This window comes from Cannabis sativa, chromosome 1, assembly GCF_029168945.1.
Source record: "Cannabis sativa cultivar Pink pepper isolate KNU-18-1 chromosome 1, ASM2916894v1, whole genome shotgun sequence".
In the NCBI taxonomy this organism is placed as follows: domain Eukaryota; kingdom Viridiplantae; phylum Streptophyta; class Magnoliopsida; order Rosales; family Cannabaceae; genus Cannabis; species Cannabis sativa.
Window position 1 is genome coordinate 13,514,712 of NC_083601.1, and position 19,113 is coordinate 13,533,824.

A 19,113-nucleotide genomic window follows, 5' to 3' on the forward strand; every position below is an offset into this window, starting at 1 on the left:
TTTCATTATTCTTGACTATGAGGAAGATAGGGAAGTTCCAATCATTTTAGGGAGGCCATTTCTTGCCACGGGAAGAACTTTGATAGATGTTGAAAAGGGAGAGCTTACCATGAGAGCTCAACATGAGCAAGCCACATTCAAGGTCTTTCATCCTATGCGTGCTCCGGATGCAATAGGAGAATGCTTAGCAATTGGAGATATGGATCCTAACATGGTTGAGGAGTCCAAATTCAAAAATAGTAAGAAGGTGAGAAAGAAGATTCCCCTTAAAGAAATTGCTAAGGATCACGAGCCGCAAGAAAGCAAAGACAAATCATCATTTGACCCTAAAAAACCACCCAAAAAGAAGAGAAAGAAAAAGAAGTTTAGTAGAAAATTTTGGTCTCAAATGTTTGAAGTTGGGCAACAAGTGATTTTTTCTAACTCTTTAACGAAGGCTACTCATGGACGACTAGATTCAAGGTGTGATGGATCTTTCTTGGTGGTGAGAGTGTACCCCGATGGGGTGGTAGAACTACGTGATGCACTTTCAAGAAGAAAATTTTTGGTGAAAGGCCAAGGAGTGAAGTTTGGGGGTGGTGAGGGTGATCGAGCAAAGACCTCCATCACATTGGAAGAGGCTTGAGGAAGAAGGGTCTCGGGTTGTCATGGCTTTAGTGAATCACATTTGGGCAACCCAAGAGCGGAGGAACAAGATTATATTTAGTTTTATATATGCTATGTAATAAGTTTGGGGTGTGCCACCCCTTGAAAAAAAATATATATGTATTTACAATTAAGTTTGGGGTGTGCCACCCCTTGAAAAAAAAAAAGAAAAAAAAAAGGAAAAGATCAAAAGAAAAAAAAAAAAAAAAAAAAAAAAGAGGAAAAGAAGAAAAGAAAAAAAAAAAAAAAAGAGGAAAAGAAGAAAAAGAAAAAAAGAAAAAAAAATTAGTATATACATACTTATATAATTACATATATATAACTTTTAATTTCCTACATTTACTAATGATTTTGCTGTAGTGTGGTGATCTTTATTGCTGGTGCAAAGCAAGGAATGACAGAAAAAAGGGACTGCTGCAATATGGTGTGAGCAAATTTGTATGTTGAAGCAGTAGGTCCCAGTACAGCATTGGATCAGCATCGCTTCAGCATTTTGAAGTAGAGACTCTAGTGGGGAAGAGTTCAAATCTTGAGGGAGTTTTCTTTTTTTCCTTAGTTAAATTGTTATTGCTGGTTGTGTTTGATTGTTTACTTAGTTTACTTTTATTGTTGTCTTTAGTTGTGTGAGTAATAAATATTATGTGGATTAGATGTGTATTAATTATGTTGCTTTGTCATGTTTGTGATGTTATGTTTTAGCTTGCAAGTGAGAAAAATACTGCATGTATTTTCAGCTTGATTTAGGGTAGCGCTCGATGATGAAAAATATCCATTTCCCTCCATTTGTGGAGTGCCTTGGTTTGTGTGTTGAAAATGCTAATTTTAAGTGTTATTTTTGTCCAAATGCTAGCCTATGAGGAATGCTTTCAACAATTGTGTGCTTGTGTTATTCCACCATATCTTGAATTTTTGGAATAGCTAACACTTTGAGAGAGTTTAAGCATCTAGAATTAGCTAGTGTAATCCTTGAGGCGAAATCCTAGCGAGCTTTATAACTTAGAAATGATTTAGGCCATCTTTGGACGTTTGAGCCTTTCTAACCTTCCCTATAAAATCAATTTTTCTCTAGTCACCCAAGTTTGAGCCGTTTAGCCTATTCTTGTTGTGCAACCCAATCATACATCTAACGCCAATCTTAATTTGCATTTCCACATATGTCCTAACTTAATTGCTCACTTGTCAAGAGCCAAGTTTCACATTAAGTTTGGGGTGAGTGCGGTGAGTGTAACTTATGGCGAGCTAATTCAAGGTTATACTTTTAGCCACATTGGGGACAATGTTGGGTTGTAAGTTTGGGGTGGGGGAATTAGCTCACAAAGTATATGAGTATGAACTTTCAATTAACCTTCTCTTGCTATTTATTATATAAGTATAATATAGTAATAAATGTCTTTCTAATATATGAAAAAAAAAAAATCAGCAATGAAAAAAACAAAAAAAAAGAAGAGAATAAACATAGCAAGAGAAGTCAATTTTAATATCAAGTACTTGTGAGTATTGAATTAGGGAAGAGGGTCAAGAGAAAAAAAAAATTTAAGGAAGAGACTCGGTTTTTGACAAGTGAAGTGGTTAGGTGTTGAGCTAGCTTAAATACATCCTATACCATACCCTAACCCAAGCCTAACATTCAAGCCTAGTCAAGTCCTTTTGATCTAAGTTGCAAAGCTAAGCTACATTAGTGGAGAGGATTGCACTAATTCAACTTATGGAAGCAAACCTTTAAACTTGAGGATCAAAGGTGGTTGTTATAGAAATTCAAGTTGTTGGTGGGAAGTATTTGCACACTTTATTTGATCGAATTACTCTTGATAAGTTTTAAGGACATAAATAGCATGCAAAATTCTGTTGAAACACACAAGTTCGAGGCATATTCACTACTACCAATTACATTTCCATTTCATCTAATTCTGAGAGCAAATTTCGTCCCTAGACCAAGTGTGAAAGAGCAAGATTTTCTCTCTTTGCAAGCATGTTAGTGTCGCTGTCATTTTCTGTTCTTATTGTTTAGTTCTTTGTGTTTTTTATTACTCGAGGACGAGCAATACTCTAAGTTTGGGGTGTGATAACTCTATGTTATAGAGTTAATTTTTATGCTTTTAAACTAAAGTATTGTGAGGAGAGTAGTGAAAATGTGTTTATTTTGCTTAATTTTAATTAGTTTTAGTGTTATTTTCTATTTAGTAATCTAACCTTTAAGTTTTGTAAATATTGATATTGTTGGGTGTGTTTTTCCAATTAACTGTGCTTATTTTGTTGAAAAATGAAGAATTAAATTGATAGGTAAAAGTAAAAGAAGCAAGGAAGAAAAGGAGCACAAGCTGAAACTGGGCTGATTGCTGAAGCAATGCTAAAGCAATGCTGAAGTGAATTCAGCATCCTGGCAGTGACGTGGAAACACGAATTTCACTTATCCACCTCAGCAACTTCGGTCCAGTCACTCAAATTGCACCAGCCAGTTGACGTGGAAGAAAGGGGTCTAACCCTAGTGGGCCAAAGTGGAAAAGTTTGGGCTTCTATTTTGGGGTATGAAGTTTGTACCCTAAAAACCCAACAACAAAAAGAGAAGGAAAAGGAAGTACACCATCATCATCTTCATCATCCAGTACGTGAGGAGCTACTGCAACTCTTTTGGAGGAGTAAATGTAGCAGAAAGTACACCATAGAAGAAGGAAGAGGGGACCAAGCCTAGTGTTTGAATTTTCTTTTACCATTTCTTGATAGTCTTCTTTATTTTCCTCTTTTATTGTTGTTTGTACTTAGTATCAAAAACTTCTTGAGATTGTTAATTTGGGCAGCAGCCATGGATGAATTGTTTTTAGCTTGGATTTTAACTTCTTACTTGAATATGAGCTAAACTTTTGAGGCTTGAATGGCTATGAACTTCTAAGTTGGGTATGATTAGATTCTAAGCTTACTTTAGCATTTGTTTGCCTTTGTTCATTCAAGTGAGTTTCATTTTAATTGATTGTTGTTTCTTGGCCATGAATAACAATTTGCTAAGCTAGATCTTGTACCGGAAGGGCTAGATCTAGTAGTTTAACTTGAATGGAGCAAGTGAAAACCTAGATTTAGGCTTTTCTTTGTAAGTGGAATAGGAATATTTCATTTACCTTGCATAACTTACAAAATTAATGTTTGAATAGTGTTCTGCTTGCTGGTTTGATATAGGAATATATTGAGCTCAATGGTAGAATTAAAGTTGTGAGTGTTGGAAAATTCTCACAAGCCTAGAGGAATTTGTTGTTATCTCTGTGCAGAATGCTAGAGTAATGCTGAACCGATGCTGTACTGACTGTAAAAAAAACCTGACTAGAAGGAATTAGTTATTCAAGCTATTTTTACCATATTACAACTTTTATCTTGCAACCAATTTTTTTTTCTTAACAGCAGTAGTTTAATTCTAACAAGATTAATTCATGTCATTTCTAATTTTGAACCATTACTCAACCATTTGCATATTATTTCTTTTTATTTTAAGTTGTAATTAGTTGGTTTTACAAGATATTTTTGTTTGCAATCCCTGTGGAGACGATCTTACTTATCACTTTATTACTTGTGTGACTGCATATACTTGCGTATATCAATATTTACAAAACTTAAAGGTTAGATTACTAAATAGAAAATAACACTAAAACTAATTAAAATTAAGCAAAATAAACACATTTTCACTACTCTCCTCACAATACTTTAGTTTAAAAGCATAAAAATTAACTCTATAACATAGAGTTATCAAACGAATAAGGGATGGGCCGTTTAACCCTATTAAAGTGGCGGAGCTTATTCTTGACAATGGTCAATGGGACATACAAAAGTTGAGGTGCCTTTTTGATCACGAAACTGTTGCGGCAATCTTGAAAAGGGGTAACCCCTCTGGTTTGGGCCCTGATAGATGGGTTTGGACGCCGGAAAGTAGTGGACAGTTCACGAGTAAATCAGCGTATCTATCCCAAGCCTTAGAAAGAGCTCCTCACTGTGTCGTCGCCCCAAAGCTTTGGAACAAACTGTGGAATAGCAAAATCCTGGAGCGACACAAGATTATGTGGTGGAGTATTTTGTCAAACGCTCTCCCGGTGAGAGCTGTGATCGCTCGCAGATTCCAAATAGCAGACACCTGGCCCCACTTTGTGGAAGTGGTGAGGAATCTGTTGAACATCTATTTCTTTCCTGTGAGGTGGCTCAACACTTATGGCGTTCTTCTCCTTGGGGTATCTATCCGGTCTGTGACACGGGTATTCGCGCCTGGGATTGGGTCAAGTTCATCTGGGATCTAAAATACAAAGGAGCTAATGTTGATGATATTTTCTTGTATGCTTCTATTATTGTGGATACTTTATGGAGGGTGCGTAATGACAAGATCCATAATAACTGCCCTGTTGATTTTAACAAATGCTTTGATATTATTTGTACTTCCTATGCAGATATGTATGATTCTTTGCTCTCTAGTCCCACTCCTGTGTTACCAATTGCCTGGTCCCCTCCTCCTCTGGACTGGATTAAGCTCAATTGTGATGTGAAAGTGGGCCTGGAAAGTATGTGTATTGCTGTAGTGGCTAGAGATCATTTCGGCAGAGTGCTTAGAGTTCACACAGCTCGGGAGGATTTCTCGGATGCTCTGTGCGGTGAAGCTGCGGCTTGCTGTTTGGCGGTGTCAATCGCTTTGGATTCCGGCTACAAGTTTGTTATTGTGGAGAATGATTCGAGGGTAGTTATCGATGCCATCAATGGGAAGGGTTCTCATTGGGCTTTAGTGAACTATATCTCATTTTGTACTAAATCTTCTCCTTCTTTTAATAGTTGTATTTTCTCTTATGTCAGTAGAACTTGTAACTTTGCCGCTCATAATGTGGCTAGATGGGCCTTCGCCCATCAGATGTATGGGTCCCTACCGGTTTCTTCTATTCCGGATGCTCTATTTTGTAACGACCGTGAGGTCTAACGGAGTTTTATTTTATTCTATAATATAAACGCTTTTCATCAAAAAAAAAGAGTTATCAAATATATATTAATTTTTTAGTAATATTAGAAAAAATATACAAACTTCTAATTTCTTAATCTTTCTAAATAATATATTGAATTGATGTATTTTATTTGTTTTATAATTTAAAATACCCGAAAAAATATTTTTATTAACATAGATTCATCCACATAAACTTAAATATATATAATAACTTATTTATTTTAGTAATGAATATATATATATTAGTGAAAATATATTGACATATATGTATATTGATTTGATTTATATATAAATAGAGATAGAAATAAATTATGATTGAAAATTAAGAAACAATAGTCTTTTTTCAATTTTTTTTTATGAAATATTTAATTTTTTATCATTAAAAGAAACAACCGATCCATTCAGCACTATTGCGGATTGGATTGGATTTAAAGTTAAACTGTTATGCTGATCAGATTCTAAATATGAAATCCGCACTTAGTGCGGATTGAATGTTGTTTGATCAAAAAAGTGCAGATTAGATCGGATGAACACTCCTAGACCAGAACATTCAAAGTGAACCCCAGTGATTTTCAGAAGACGACACAGCATATTCTTTAACAGGTACTCGGCAAAATCATAAGAATGATACATTTATAACACATTTGCAGCTTTAATTGGCAAACACTCAATTAGCTGCTATCAGTGATAGAATAAACCTAGGGTTTCTCTGCAACCATAGCTTTGGCTTTCAGCCAGTTCTACAGCAAGCTTACATCCAGTTTTTTATCTTCTTAAAAAAATATTGGAGCAAACTACATCATATAGGTTTGCATGTTATTGTAACCAAAACTACAACTGTAGTTGACCGAAGAAGAAAAAGCAATATAAAAAATGACACAAAACAGGCTTACAATGATTCTAACATAACAAGAAGCATCTTACGCATTCATCAAAAATTTGGGGAAACAAAATATTCAACTACCAATTTGGAAGAAATATAACTTGGTTCAGCTTGAGACAAGTCCTCCCCAAGTTACTGAATAAAATTTAAGGCAAACTCAGGTCTAGTAACAAAGCGCTATCAAAGAGTGAACAAAAGACAAAACTTGTTAACCGAACAGTTCTGTAAATTCAAAGACATCATGACCTAAATAGTAATAAAACCCTACACCTTGATAGCGTACTTCCTCATGGGGAAGTAGACTTCCCTCTTCTTTTCCCTTTCAGTCTTCAAAGACAACTGAAGTGAAAAAACAGACACATTGTGATAATATTAGATCAAGAAAGAGAAGATAGATTGGTCATTTTTTTTAAAATAAAAAAAGGACAAACACAGAATACACAACCCAACAAGCACTATTTCACTTTAATTGCTAACAATAAAAGAAATGGCCACATCAACCCAATGTAAAAAAGGATGAATATGACACATCAAAGCTTACATGAGCAGTAGTAATATGCAGTAAAACTAATTAAATGATTGCAATACTTGTCTCTTCAATAAAAGTGAAACCTAATGGATGTAGTGGCTATTGCAAATTCGAGAAACATTGGTAAATTAAATGGAGTTTGCATTACCATAATGACATTTAACTTGGTTAAAGATGAACAATTTAAAGTTCTATACATAACAGTTATAGGATGATTCCATACAACAACCTGTAATGATACTAGAATACAAACAGACATTGGTAAATTAAATGGAGTTTGCATTACCATAATGACATTTAACTTGGTTAAAGATGAACAATTTAAAGTTCTATACATAACAGTTATAGGATGATTCCATACAACAACCTGTAAGGGTACTAGAATACAGACAGACATTTTGTTATCAAATATAGCAATGATTAATTTCATTGTTTCATCTTGGCTAAAGCCATAAGTAATCTAAGTTACAAATCACAGCATATACACATACAATAGCACAAATATTACATGTTAAAAAGTAACAAACAATACACAAACATACTGAATTACAAAACAAAACAGCAAGAAAAACACAGAAGAACCATACATCTTCACTTCATGTGACTTAAAAGAAAATGGAAAGAATATAGTACCTGATGCTTTGTAAGCCTTCTGCGAATAGCCCTTGTCTTCTTGGTACGGAGATCGAGTGGCAAGAACCTCTTGTTCTTGTAAACTTCTCTTAGAGCAGCCTTCTGCTTCTGGGATATGACCGTCAATACCTGAGCGATAGAAAGCCTCACCACCTTACTGCCAACACAAAACCACAAATCAGTTCATAGTATCAAAAAGAAAACAAAAACATAAGCAGAGAAGTGAGAAGAAATACATCTTGGAAAGCTTGTTGGGGGCACCGCCGGTGACCTTGGCTACTCGAAGGAGAGCGAGCTCGGCCTTGAGATCCTTAAGCTGGGTCAAAAGGTCTGCCTTGTTCTTCTGCCTCAGCTCGTGAACCTTGATTCTCGCTGTCCCATTTCCAAAACCAGAAAAGTTAAATTAGGGAATAACAAGAAAATGATTAACGAAACTTGTGACACTTAGTAAAAGAGTGAAGCTTTAAGGAAGGAGGGATTAGAGGAGTACCCATTGCTGTGTTTTCCGAGCTCCCAAACGGCGCGTCTCTGTTTCTCCTTCAGAAAATGAAACCCTAGCGATGAGAGGGGTTACGCTTGGGTTATATGGGTCTGTAAGAGGGGTATATAAGGGTCCGCCTAATGCATTGGGCTGGGCTCTCGAGTTAGTTAGACCTTTTATGGCCCATTTACAGTTGGTTAACCTCTTCGTTTACTACTAATTTGGCCCAATAAGAAAATGCGCTTTCTGTCCTATTCAGAGTTGGGAACTTACACAAATAATAGAGATTATTTTACAAATACACAAAAATAACAAAAAAAATTATAAAAATACGGTTTCACGGAATTTTTAATATTTTTTGCAGTTTTAAGATTTTATTTACGTAAAATATGATCTTTTAGTATATTTTTATGTTGTATTCTTGTTATTTTGTTGCTGATTTGTTTATTATTTTTTAAGTTATTTTAATGTTATTTTTTCGTTATTTTCATGTGGTATTCTTGTTATTTTCTTGTATTTTTATAAAATACCGTAAAAATATATAAAAAAAAAAAAAAAACTTTGAACGTGTAAATGTAAAAAAAATTATAAAAATTAGTATTTTATGAAATTATCCCGATAACAAATAAAGAAGAAATTACATTCATTGTGTTATAAATATTATTAATTATGTGGATGTCTAAATCTTTTATTTATTACCATTAATTGTAATCAACATTCATCTTTTTCTTAGTTTCCTTTTTTCTTAGTTTCTTAATATCTCACTCTTGTATTTGTATAAATATGGGTTCACCCCATTGGAATAAACAACTCAGAAATTCTCATTCACTTTCTCTTTCTCTCTTCATCTTCTTCTTCTTTCTTCTCATCTACTTTATATTATATTATATTATTTTATAACACGTTATCAGCACGAGTCTCTGCCCAAGCTTCAAGCATGAGTCTCTTCCTAAGACCCAATGTAAATATTTTGTTAAAATTCTTGAATTGTTTCAAAGTCACGATACACTAAATATATATTTATATATATACTTATCTGACTGAAACAATTTTAAGAATCTTTTGTTTTCTTTTTTCTTTTTATCTATATATATATATCTATATATTATATATGTATGTATATGTTTTTATATATTTATTATTGATTCATATATATATACATATTATGTACTTATCATTCATAATATTTACAATATATGTTTGCCTATGATGTGATAAAGAAAATCTATATAAATTATACATATATCCTGAAGATTATGTATCCTCGATAAATATTGCATATATCTTAAAGATTATGCATCATCGATAAAATATTGCATATATCCTGAAGATTATGCATCCTCGATAAAATATTGCATATATCCTGATGATTATGCGTTCTCAATAAAATCTTGCATATATCCTGAAGATTATGCAAACGTAATATTCATTATATAGTTGATGGATATATAATAAAAGAGATGAATACATATTTATATATATGTTCTTGTATTCTTTGAGGACAATGAAAAGTAATTTAATATCGATATAGATTTTGACAAACATTTCCTGAAGTAAATGTTTTATATTTGTCAAAAAAAAATGATTGTATTTATGTGAATACAACTAAAGAATCATTAAAAATGATTATTATTGATGCAATTTTATAGTGGGTTTTGAATACCTAAAAAGAATATTAAGAAAATTGCATTGAAACATCAAAGTATAAGAATAACAGTGAGCATGACTAATGTTATTTAAATACATGAGACATGTATTTATTGTTCATCATTCCCTGCAGAGAATGATACGAATTGAAGTCAACTACTTTTAAAGATTGTTTGTATTAGTCATGTTATTATACACTGTTATTACTTGCAATGTTGAAAATTATTGCATGTGACATATATTAAAGATCAAATTTTGCATACATCTTGGAGATTATGCAAAAATTGTATTCATATATTCTTTGAAATATTGTTAAAGAAATTGCTGAGTAATTTCTTTTTATATATGAACAAGTAATAAATTTTTAAGAAATTTATAATAATGTTCTACTTGTTCAACGTCATTCCCCGAAGTGAATGTAATGATTTTAAATAATCAATGGCATTGTTTGCTACTCAATTATTTTCAGAAGAAATTGGAAACAACCAAAAGATGAGATACCACACACAATCAAAGTGCATGAAATCTATATATATCATGTGTGGAATTGAATAATAGTGGTCGCGTACCTGTAGTACGGACACACTTATAATCAAGATAAAAGTATATTTGATTATTTAATAGAATGTGAATTGTACAAACTTATAGTACATTTAGAATATTTAAATATCATTACCTAAAGAGAATGAATAGACATGAAATTCTATTTCAAAGAATATAGATTTCACATATATTGGTAATGCCAGAAGCAAATTAATATATACATATTTTATTATTTCTTGAAATCAATAGTTTCAAACTATTGTTGGCACATGATATGTATATATATAGTTACTATATAATTCAGTTTGCATATTCCCAAAAGTGGATATATAATTTACTAATATTTGTTAGTGATCCAATATAATCAAAGTGATAAAGAATCACAAAATGATTATTTGAAAAGCTTCCTGAAGAAGTCTTACATACAATTGCTACTTGGAGTAGTAAAATATATTTGTATGTACCTAGATGTATAACTTTTATCTAGTTATGAAAGTAATAAGAAATAGCTTATTGTATGTACTGGTTGTACATTTAAATATATAATATATCAAGTCATGATAATTAGACTAATGAATAGTCTATTAATAAATTAGACGACTTGTTAAAAAGATACCAGGAAAAATAAATGATATATTATGGTTATATCTATTTAACCATTACAATAACATGATGAAGTTGTCATGTATCTTTTAAATTATACACATCATTGAATTGATGATAGTGATTCCTGAAGAAATATAAAGCTTGATAAACATAATAGTGACTCCTGAAGAGTGTATATGTTTTGGAGAATAATATAATTGTTATAAATATTATTAATTATGTGGATGTCCAAATCTTTTATTTATTACCATTAATTGTAATTAACATTACTCTTTTCCTTAGTTTCCCTTTTTCTTAGTTTCTTAATATTTCACTCTTGTATTTGTATAAATAGGGGTTCACCCCATTGGAATAAACAACTCAGAAATTCTCATTCACTTTCTCTTTCTCTCTTCATCTTCTTCTTCTTTCTTCTCATCTATTTTATATTATTTCATAACAATAATTATATTATTCGTGTATATAAAAATGAAACTTGTAATGATTATGTTGTAGTGAGTTTACATTACCTTATGAAAGTTTCATTGAAATACAAATTATAATGAACCTGAAGTTCATGAATTGAATTATTTTGACATGATCAATCATATGCAATAAATTGTCAAAGGATTTGACTAAATTTTGTTGAAGAACCAGAAGATTCTTCTCATTATTAATTTATAAGGCTCAAAAGAAGAATATGTATATATTTGCACATAAAAAATATTTAAATTATATTTCTTTAACAATCTTGAGCCATTGTTAGATTTTTATTGCATAGTTTCTTATCGATGTGATAAGATTTTATGATCATGCATTTACAAAATGTGTAAATTTATGTATTTCTTATTATACACGTGTGACTCATTCTTAGAAATGAATTAAGTTCATAAGTATTGAACTTGAACCTGAAGTTTATTGAACCTGAAGTTCAATGTCATATAGTATATATGGGTTTAAATAAATATTGATTCATTGTGATATATTGAAATCCCTACAGGTGTATTAATATTATTAGACATCACAATTTTTAAAAATTCTCTCGATCAGGGGGAGAGAAGCAGTTGGGATCGATGATAATTTTTGAAAAATGATCCTTGCACAAAGTATATAAGAACGATATAGTTCAAAAGGATATATACCAACTGCAAATCAATATTATTCAAAGTTGAGTTAGAATGAGTTGAAAACGCCTGAAGCGTAAATGAACAATATAGAAATTGTTAGTAAATGTTCATTTGATTTGCCCTGAAGTTGTTAAATCTAGAGGTACTCATGGAGATACCTTAATGTTATAAAATTGATGATTTAAAAATGATAACCGTGATGAAAACGATACTCTAGAAGAGACTCCCAAAAGAAGTTAGACATAACACATTTGATCATAATTGAATCCCTGAAATGATTCTATATAGGTACCTATAAATTAAAGAGATCTCTATAAGCTATGTCAATATGGGAGGAAATTATCATATAATTTTTGTCGACAATAAATATTGAATGTGTTATATTATTTATAATAATATAATATATAGATTAAATATGTGTAATAAACTAATAATATGTAACATATGACTATATTACTTGTCATCTTTTTGTAACATTTGAGGAGTTGTTACTATGAGTAACCTCCACCATTATCACCAACATTAAGAGTGTAAAAGATGTTACACACCTTTATTTGAAATTCTTAATGCTATAGGAGTTATGGTGTGTGTAAGAGTTACATTTGAGTCCATAACATCTATAGGGGTTATGAGTTTGAATTTCAAATGGTGATATCCTAAACACTATATAAAGGAGGTCTATGGTGCTCATTTGGGAGTAAGAGATGTCAAGTTTTCTATCAAGAAAGCACTTTGCTAGAAAACCCTAAAAGGCTTGATAATTCCCAAAGCTATTTCTATGAGAGTTCCCTTAGTGCTTAGAGATAGGGGGAAATAAGCTTTTGGACAAAGGTGTAATACCTTGTTCAAGTCATGGTGATCCCCACTAATCTACACTCAAGGTTGTGAGTGAGTGTATATATATATTATTATCTTGTTATATATATACATATTTTATATTACATGTGTTGTAATCTTCTCTTCTACCTTTCATATATATATAATATATAGTGTATATATATGTATTGTAACATATATTTAATCAATCTCTTATTTTAGTCCTTGTATTATTTTACAATAGAGTTGTAATAAATCTTGATTTTCTTCCATTGTAATAAAATCTCTAACAATCAAAAGCTTATCCCTTTTCAATGGAAGAGGAGATAAATCAAGATTGTGAGAATACAAGGATAAGAGATTTAATGTGAAAGCCATTCATGGGTGAGCATGATGGTGAATATTATGTGATTTACTATTTTATATGATAATTATATATATGATATATATGAGCTATATATGTGTGACATATATGTGATCATGTGTTTGTATCATATTGTTATATATAGTAATATAGAATATGATATTTAAATTATGTGAGATATATAATATATAACATGTATATATGAGTAATATATATTATATATATGTAGAGCATGTGATATAATATATATTAGTGATATTAAATATATAGAAATAATTATTTTTATGTATTTATATGAGACATGCATATATAATACATATATTATATATAATATATATCATGCATGTGTATTAAAGTATATATGTTATATATGTGTGAGGTATGTAACATATATAATTGTGTAATTAGTCTATATATATTATGTGTATATGATATATATATGTATATATGCTACATGTATATGAGATATGTAACATATGAATTTAATATTGATATTATGTGTATGGTTACATATTTGATGTTGATTAGTAACATACATATTATATTAGTTGGCATAGAATTATTATTTGAGAGTTATAATTCATGCATGAGAGTTATATATATTAATTTTGTATATTAATATACAAATTATACAATATATATGATAATAATATTAATAGTAGTATAATAGTGTTTATTACTATTGATGTGGAGATTATTATCATATATATTGTGAATAAAGAGAATTTGAATTTTTTTTTCAATAGTGATTTTGAAAAAAAAAATTGTAACTTGTGAGAAGTTACATTCTTTGAGAATTTAAAGTGATAATTATCTCACTTTATGAGATAAAAAAAGTGAATTATAAGAGTTACACTTAAGAGAATTGTCTTGTCATAACAAGAACAAATGGATTAAAAGTGAATCCAAACTTGTGAAATGAGCCATAAATTGGAAGAGCAATTTTGGACTCAAAAGTAAATGAATCAATGTGGATTCAAAAATAGTGAAAAGATAACAAAATTAGAGAAGCAATTTTGAATCTTAAATGATCAAAGTTGTGAACAAAATTGATGAGAATTTTGTTAACTTTGGTATAATTTTGGGCTAATCTCAATAAGGAGATAAACTTAAAATTATGAGTAAAAATAATTACATTATTTTATGAGTAGTAATGTGAGTTTAATATTTTAATTTTGTTGAGAAAACTAAAAATGTCAAATGATATTTTTAAAGTGGCCTCAAAGAGTCATTTGAAGAGGTAAATACACAAAAGTGATATTTTATATACACTTTATGGTAAAAATGTGGGGGTGAGCCACAAATTTAATCAAAATGTGATGAGACATTGTTGATATTTTTGATTTTGAATTCAAATTCTAAATCAAGTTTGGCTATGTGCATAAGTGAAAATATTGACATATTTGGTGTCAAATTTTTGGTAAAAATAATTTCAAGAAGGAAATTAATTAAAAGAGTTATAGAGACAAAGTGGTCTTCTATATTTTAAAATCAAGATATTATCTTGATAGTGAAATGTGAAAGTGTGGGGGTGATACTCCAATGTAAAAAGTTTAAGACATGCTTGGTGTCTTAAAATAAAGTATAATTTAGACATGTTTGGTGTCTAAATTAGTGTTTAATTTTGATATGTTTGGTATCTAAATTATTGAGAATTTGAGTTGTGTGAAAATTAATCTTTTATGATTGAATTTTCAAAGCTTAAGTACTTAAGGAGAAAAGTGGTCACAAAGTGAACACTATTTTTTGGCATGCATGATTCACATGGAATCAATAGTGAGAGGTTATAACAAATCGCTTAATCTCCGTACAAGATTAAAGCATGAATTTTCGAGGGATGGGGCCTAAACTCCCTTAGTGTTTCTCTCATTGATGGTAACCTATCTTGACACTAGTAAACATCTAGTCTTAAGTTCAATAGGTAATAACAAGTCAATAGAGTGAATATGGTACTCAATTGTCCCATCTATGGATGAGTACATGTTGTGAAAATTGAGGGTTAAAACCAAAAGGTTTTTTAATGGAGCTTAAGCTTAAGAAAACTCACTTAAGCTTAAGAAGTGTCTAAAGAGTGGTGAGACACTAAAACTCCACCTATATGGACTAGAGGTGGTGCCGCCTCTTATGAGAATTGGGAGTTATTCTCTAGAGAGTCCATGAATTGGAATTTTGCACATGGCCATTAACGGTGCAAGAGCGAGACATGCGGTCTCAAGTGAGCATTAGCGAGGGTGTGTGTGTTATCACCGGTTTGTATTAAAGGAATAATGGTTCAATGCTACGGCAACCAAAATTTCATCAAACTTTGTGGTAACTACACTAAGGTAAAATTCAAATCGAAAGACATTTTACCTAATGCACCTAAGCAAGACTTCTTAAAAGTGTGTATTTAGTCAATCAAAGTGGGGGAATGTTATATTTTGATATAATATTTTTGATTGATTAAATAAATGTTACAAATGTTACAAGTTTATTACTAAAGAGATAATATTTAATCTAGTGGGGGATTGTTATATTATTTATAATAATATAATATATAGATTAAATATGTGTAATAAACTAATAATATGTAACATATGACTATATTACTTGTCATCTTTTTGTAACATTTGAGGAGTTGTTACTATGAGTAACCTCCACCATTATCACCAACATTAAGAGTGTAAAAGATGTTACACACCTTTATTTGAAATTCTTAATGCTATAGGAGTTATGGTGTGTGTAAGAGTTACATTTGAGTCCATAACATCTATAGGGGTTATGAGTTTGAATTTCAAATGGTGATATCCTAAACACTATATAAAGGAGGTCTATGGTGCTCATTTGGGAGTAAGAGATGTCAAGTTTTCTATCAAGAAAGCACTTTGCTAGAAAACCCTAAAAGGCTTGATAATTCCCAAAGCTATTTCTATGAGAGTTCCACTTAGTGCTTAGAGATAGGAAATAAGCTTTTGGACAAAGGTGTAATACCTTGTTCAAGTCATGGTGATCCCCACTAATCTACACTCAAGGTTGTGAGTGAGTGTATATATATATTATTATCTTGTTATATATATACATATTTTATATTACATGTGTTGTAATCTTCTCTTCTACCTTTCATATATATATAATATATAGTGTATATATATGTATTGTAACATATATTTAATCAATCTCTTATTTTAGTCCTTGTATTATTTTACAATAGAGTTGTAATAAATCTTGATTTTCTTCCATTGTAATAAAATCTCTAACAATCAAAAGCTTATCCCTTTTCAATGGAAGAGGAGATAAATCAAGATTGTGAGAATACAAGGATAAGAGATTTAATGTGAAAGCCATTCATGGGTGAGCATGATGGTGAATATTATGTGATTTACTATTTTATATGATAATTATATATATGATATATATGAGCTATATATGTGTGACATATATGTGATCATGTGTTTGTATCATATTGTTATATATAGTAATATAGAATATGATATTTAAATTATGTGAGATATATAATATATAACATGTATATATGAGTAATATATATTATATATATGTAGAGCATGTGATATAATATATATTAGTGATATTAAATATATAGAAATAATTATTTTTATGTATTTATATGAGACATGCATATATAATACATATATTATATATAATATATATCATGCATGTGTATTAAAGTATATATGTTATATATGTGTGAGGTATGTAACATATATAATTGTGTAATTAGTCTATATATATTATGTGTATATGATATATATATGTATATATGCTACATGTATATGAGATATGTAACATATGAATTTAATATTGATATTATGTGTATGGTTACATATTTGATGTTGATTAGTAACATACATATTATATTAGTTGGCATAGAATTATTATTTGAGAGTTATAATTCATGCATGAGAGTTATATATATTAATTTTGTATATTAATATACAAATTATACAATATATATGATAATAATATTAATAGTAGTATAATAGTGTTTATTACTATTGATGTGGAGATTATTATCATATATATTGTGAATAAAGAGAATTTGAATTTTTTTTTCAATAGTGATTTTGAAAAAAAAAAAAATTGTAACTTGTGAGAAGTTACATTCTTTGAGAATTTAAAGTGATAATTATCTCACTTTATGAGATAAAAAAGTGAACTATAAGAGTTACACTTAAGAGAATTGTCTTGTCATAACAAGAACAAATGGATTAAAAGTGAATCCAAACTTGTGAAATGAGCCATAAATTGGAAGAGCAATTTTGGACTCAAAAGTAAATGAATCAATGTGGATTCAAAAATAGTGAAAAGATAACAAAATTAGAGAAGCAATTTTGAATCTTAAATGATCAAAGTTGTGAACAAAATTGATGAGAATTTTGTTAACTTTGGTATAATTTTGGGCTAATCTCAATAAGGAGATAAACTTAAAATTATGAGTAAAAATAATTACATTATTTTATGAGTAGTAATGTGAGTTTAATATTTTAATTTTGTTGAGAAAACTAAAAATGTCAAATGATATTTTTAAAGTGGCCTCAAAGAGTCATTTGAAGAGGTAAATACACAAAAGTGATATTTTATATACACTTTATGGTAAAAATGTGGGGGTGAGCCACAAATTTAATCAAAATGTGATGAGACATTGTTGATATTTTTGATTTTGAATTCAAATTCTAAATCAAGTTTGGCTATGTGCATAAGTGAAAATATTGACATATTTGGTGTCAAATTTTTGGTAAAAATAATTTCAAGAAGGAAATTAATTAAAAGAGTTATAGAGACAAAGTGGTCTTCTATATTTTAAAATCAAGATATTATCTTGATAGTGAAATGTGAAAGTGTGGGGGTGATACTCCAATGTAAAAAGTTTAAGACATGCTTGGTGTCTTAAAATAAAGTATAATTTAGACATGTTTGGTGTCTAAATTAGTGTTTAATTTTGATATGTTTGGTATCTAAATTATTGAGAATTTGAGTTGTGTGAAAATTAATCTTTTATGATTGAATTTTCAAAGCTTAAGTACTTAAGGAGAAAAGTGGTCACAAAGTGAACACTATTTTTTGGCATGCATGATTCACATGGAATCAATAGTGAGAGGTTATAACAAATCGCTTAATCTCCGTACAAGATTAAAGCATGAATTTTCGAGGGATGGGGCCTAAACTCCCTTAGTGTTTCTCTCATTGATGGTAACCTATCTTGACACTAGTAAACATCTAGTCTTAAGTTCAATAGGTAATAACAAGTCAATAGAGTGAATATGGTACTCAATTGTCCCATCTATGGATGAGTACATGTTGTGAAAATTGAGGGTTAAAACCAAAAGGTTTTTTAATGGAGCTTAAGCTTAAGAAAACTCACTTAAGCTTAAGAAGTGTCTAAAGAGTGGTGAGACACTAAAACTCCACCTATATGGACTAGAGGTGGTGCCGCCTCTTATGAGAATTGGGAGTTATTCTCTAGAGAGTCCATGAATTGGAATTTTGCACATGGCCATTAACGGTGCAAGAGCGAGACATGCGGTCTCAAGTGAGCATTAGCGAGGGTGTGTGTGTTATCACTTAGGTTTGTATTAAAGGAATAATGGTTCAATGCTACGGCAACCAAAATTTCATCAAACTTTGTGGTAACTACACTAAGGTAAAATTCAAATCGAAAGACATTTTACCTAATGCACCTAAGCAAGACTTCTTAAAAGTGTGTATTTAGTCAATCAAAGTGGGGGAATGTTATATTTTGATATAATATTTTTGATTGATTAAATAAATGTTACAAATGTTACAAGTTTATTACTAAAGAGATAATATTTAATCTAGTGGGGGATTGTTATATTATTTATAATAATATAATATATAGATTAAATATGTGTAATAAACTAATAATATGTAACATATGACTATATTAC

General features: G+C 30.2%; 2 protein-coding genes across 2 annotated transcripts; one reads left to right on the forward strand and one right to left on the reverse strand.

Annotated features, from left to right (window-relative positions):
* Positions 1 to 3,925: 3,925 nt before the first annotated feature.
* Positions 3,926 to 5,581, forward strand: LOC133037910 (uncharacterized). The gene is made up of 3 exons (XM_061115681.1): positions 3,926 to 3,930; positions 4,370 to 4,538; positions 4,658 to 5,581. Exons 1-3 carry the CDS (start codon positions 3,926 to 3,928, stop codon positions 5,579 to 5,581), a joined length of 1,098 nt encoding a protein of 365 aa, XP_060971664.1.
* Positions 5,582 to 6,500: 919 nt separating this feature from the next.
* On the reverse strand, positions 6,501 to 8,296 carry LOC115706295 (large ribosomal subunit protein uL29). Its single transcript, XM_030633895.2, has 4 exons — positions 8,138 to 8,296; positions 7,884 to 8,019; positions 7,648 to 7,804; positions 6,501 to 6,824 (listed from the first exon to the last, which is right to left on the reverse strand). Exons 1-4 carry the CDS (start codon positions 8,139 to 8,141, stop codon positions 6,750 to 6,752), a joined length of 372 nt encoding a protein of 123 aa, XP_030489755.1. The 5' UTR covers positions 8,142 to 8,296; the 3' UTR covers positions 6,501 to 6,749.
* Positions 8,297 to 19,113: the final 10,817 nt, after the last annotated feature.

Excerpts from the sequence above, each read along its gene's own strand:
- LOC133037910 (XM_061115681.1), top strand. Across the intron at positions 4,539-4,657 it reads GTTTGGGCCCTGATAGATGG|CAAAATCCTGGAGCGACACA; the intron begins GTTTGGACGCCG and ends ACTGTGGAATAG.
- LOC115706295 (XM_030633895.2), bottom strand. Across the intron at positions 7,805-7,883 it reads CCCAACAAGCTTTCCAAGAT|TAAGGTGGTGAGGCTTTCTA; the intron begins GTATTTCTTCTC and ends TTGTGTTGGCAG. Across the intron at positions 6,825-7,647 it reads GAAGGCTTACAAAGCATCAG|TTGTCTTTGAAGACTGAAAG; the intron begins GTACTATATTCT and ends TTTTCACTTCAG.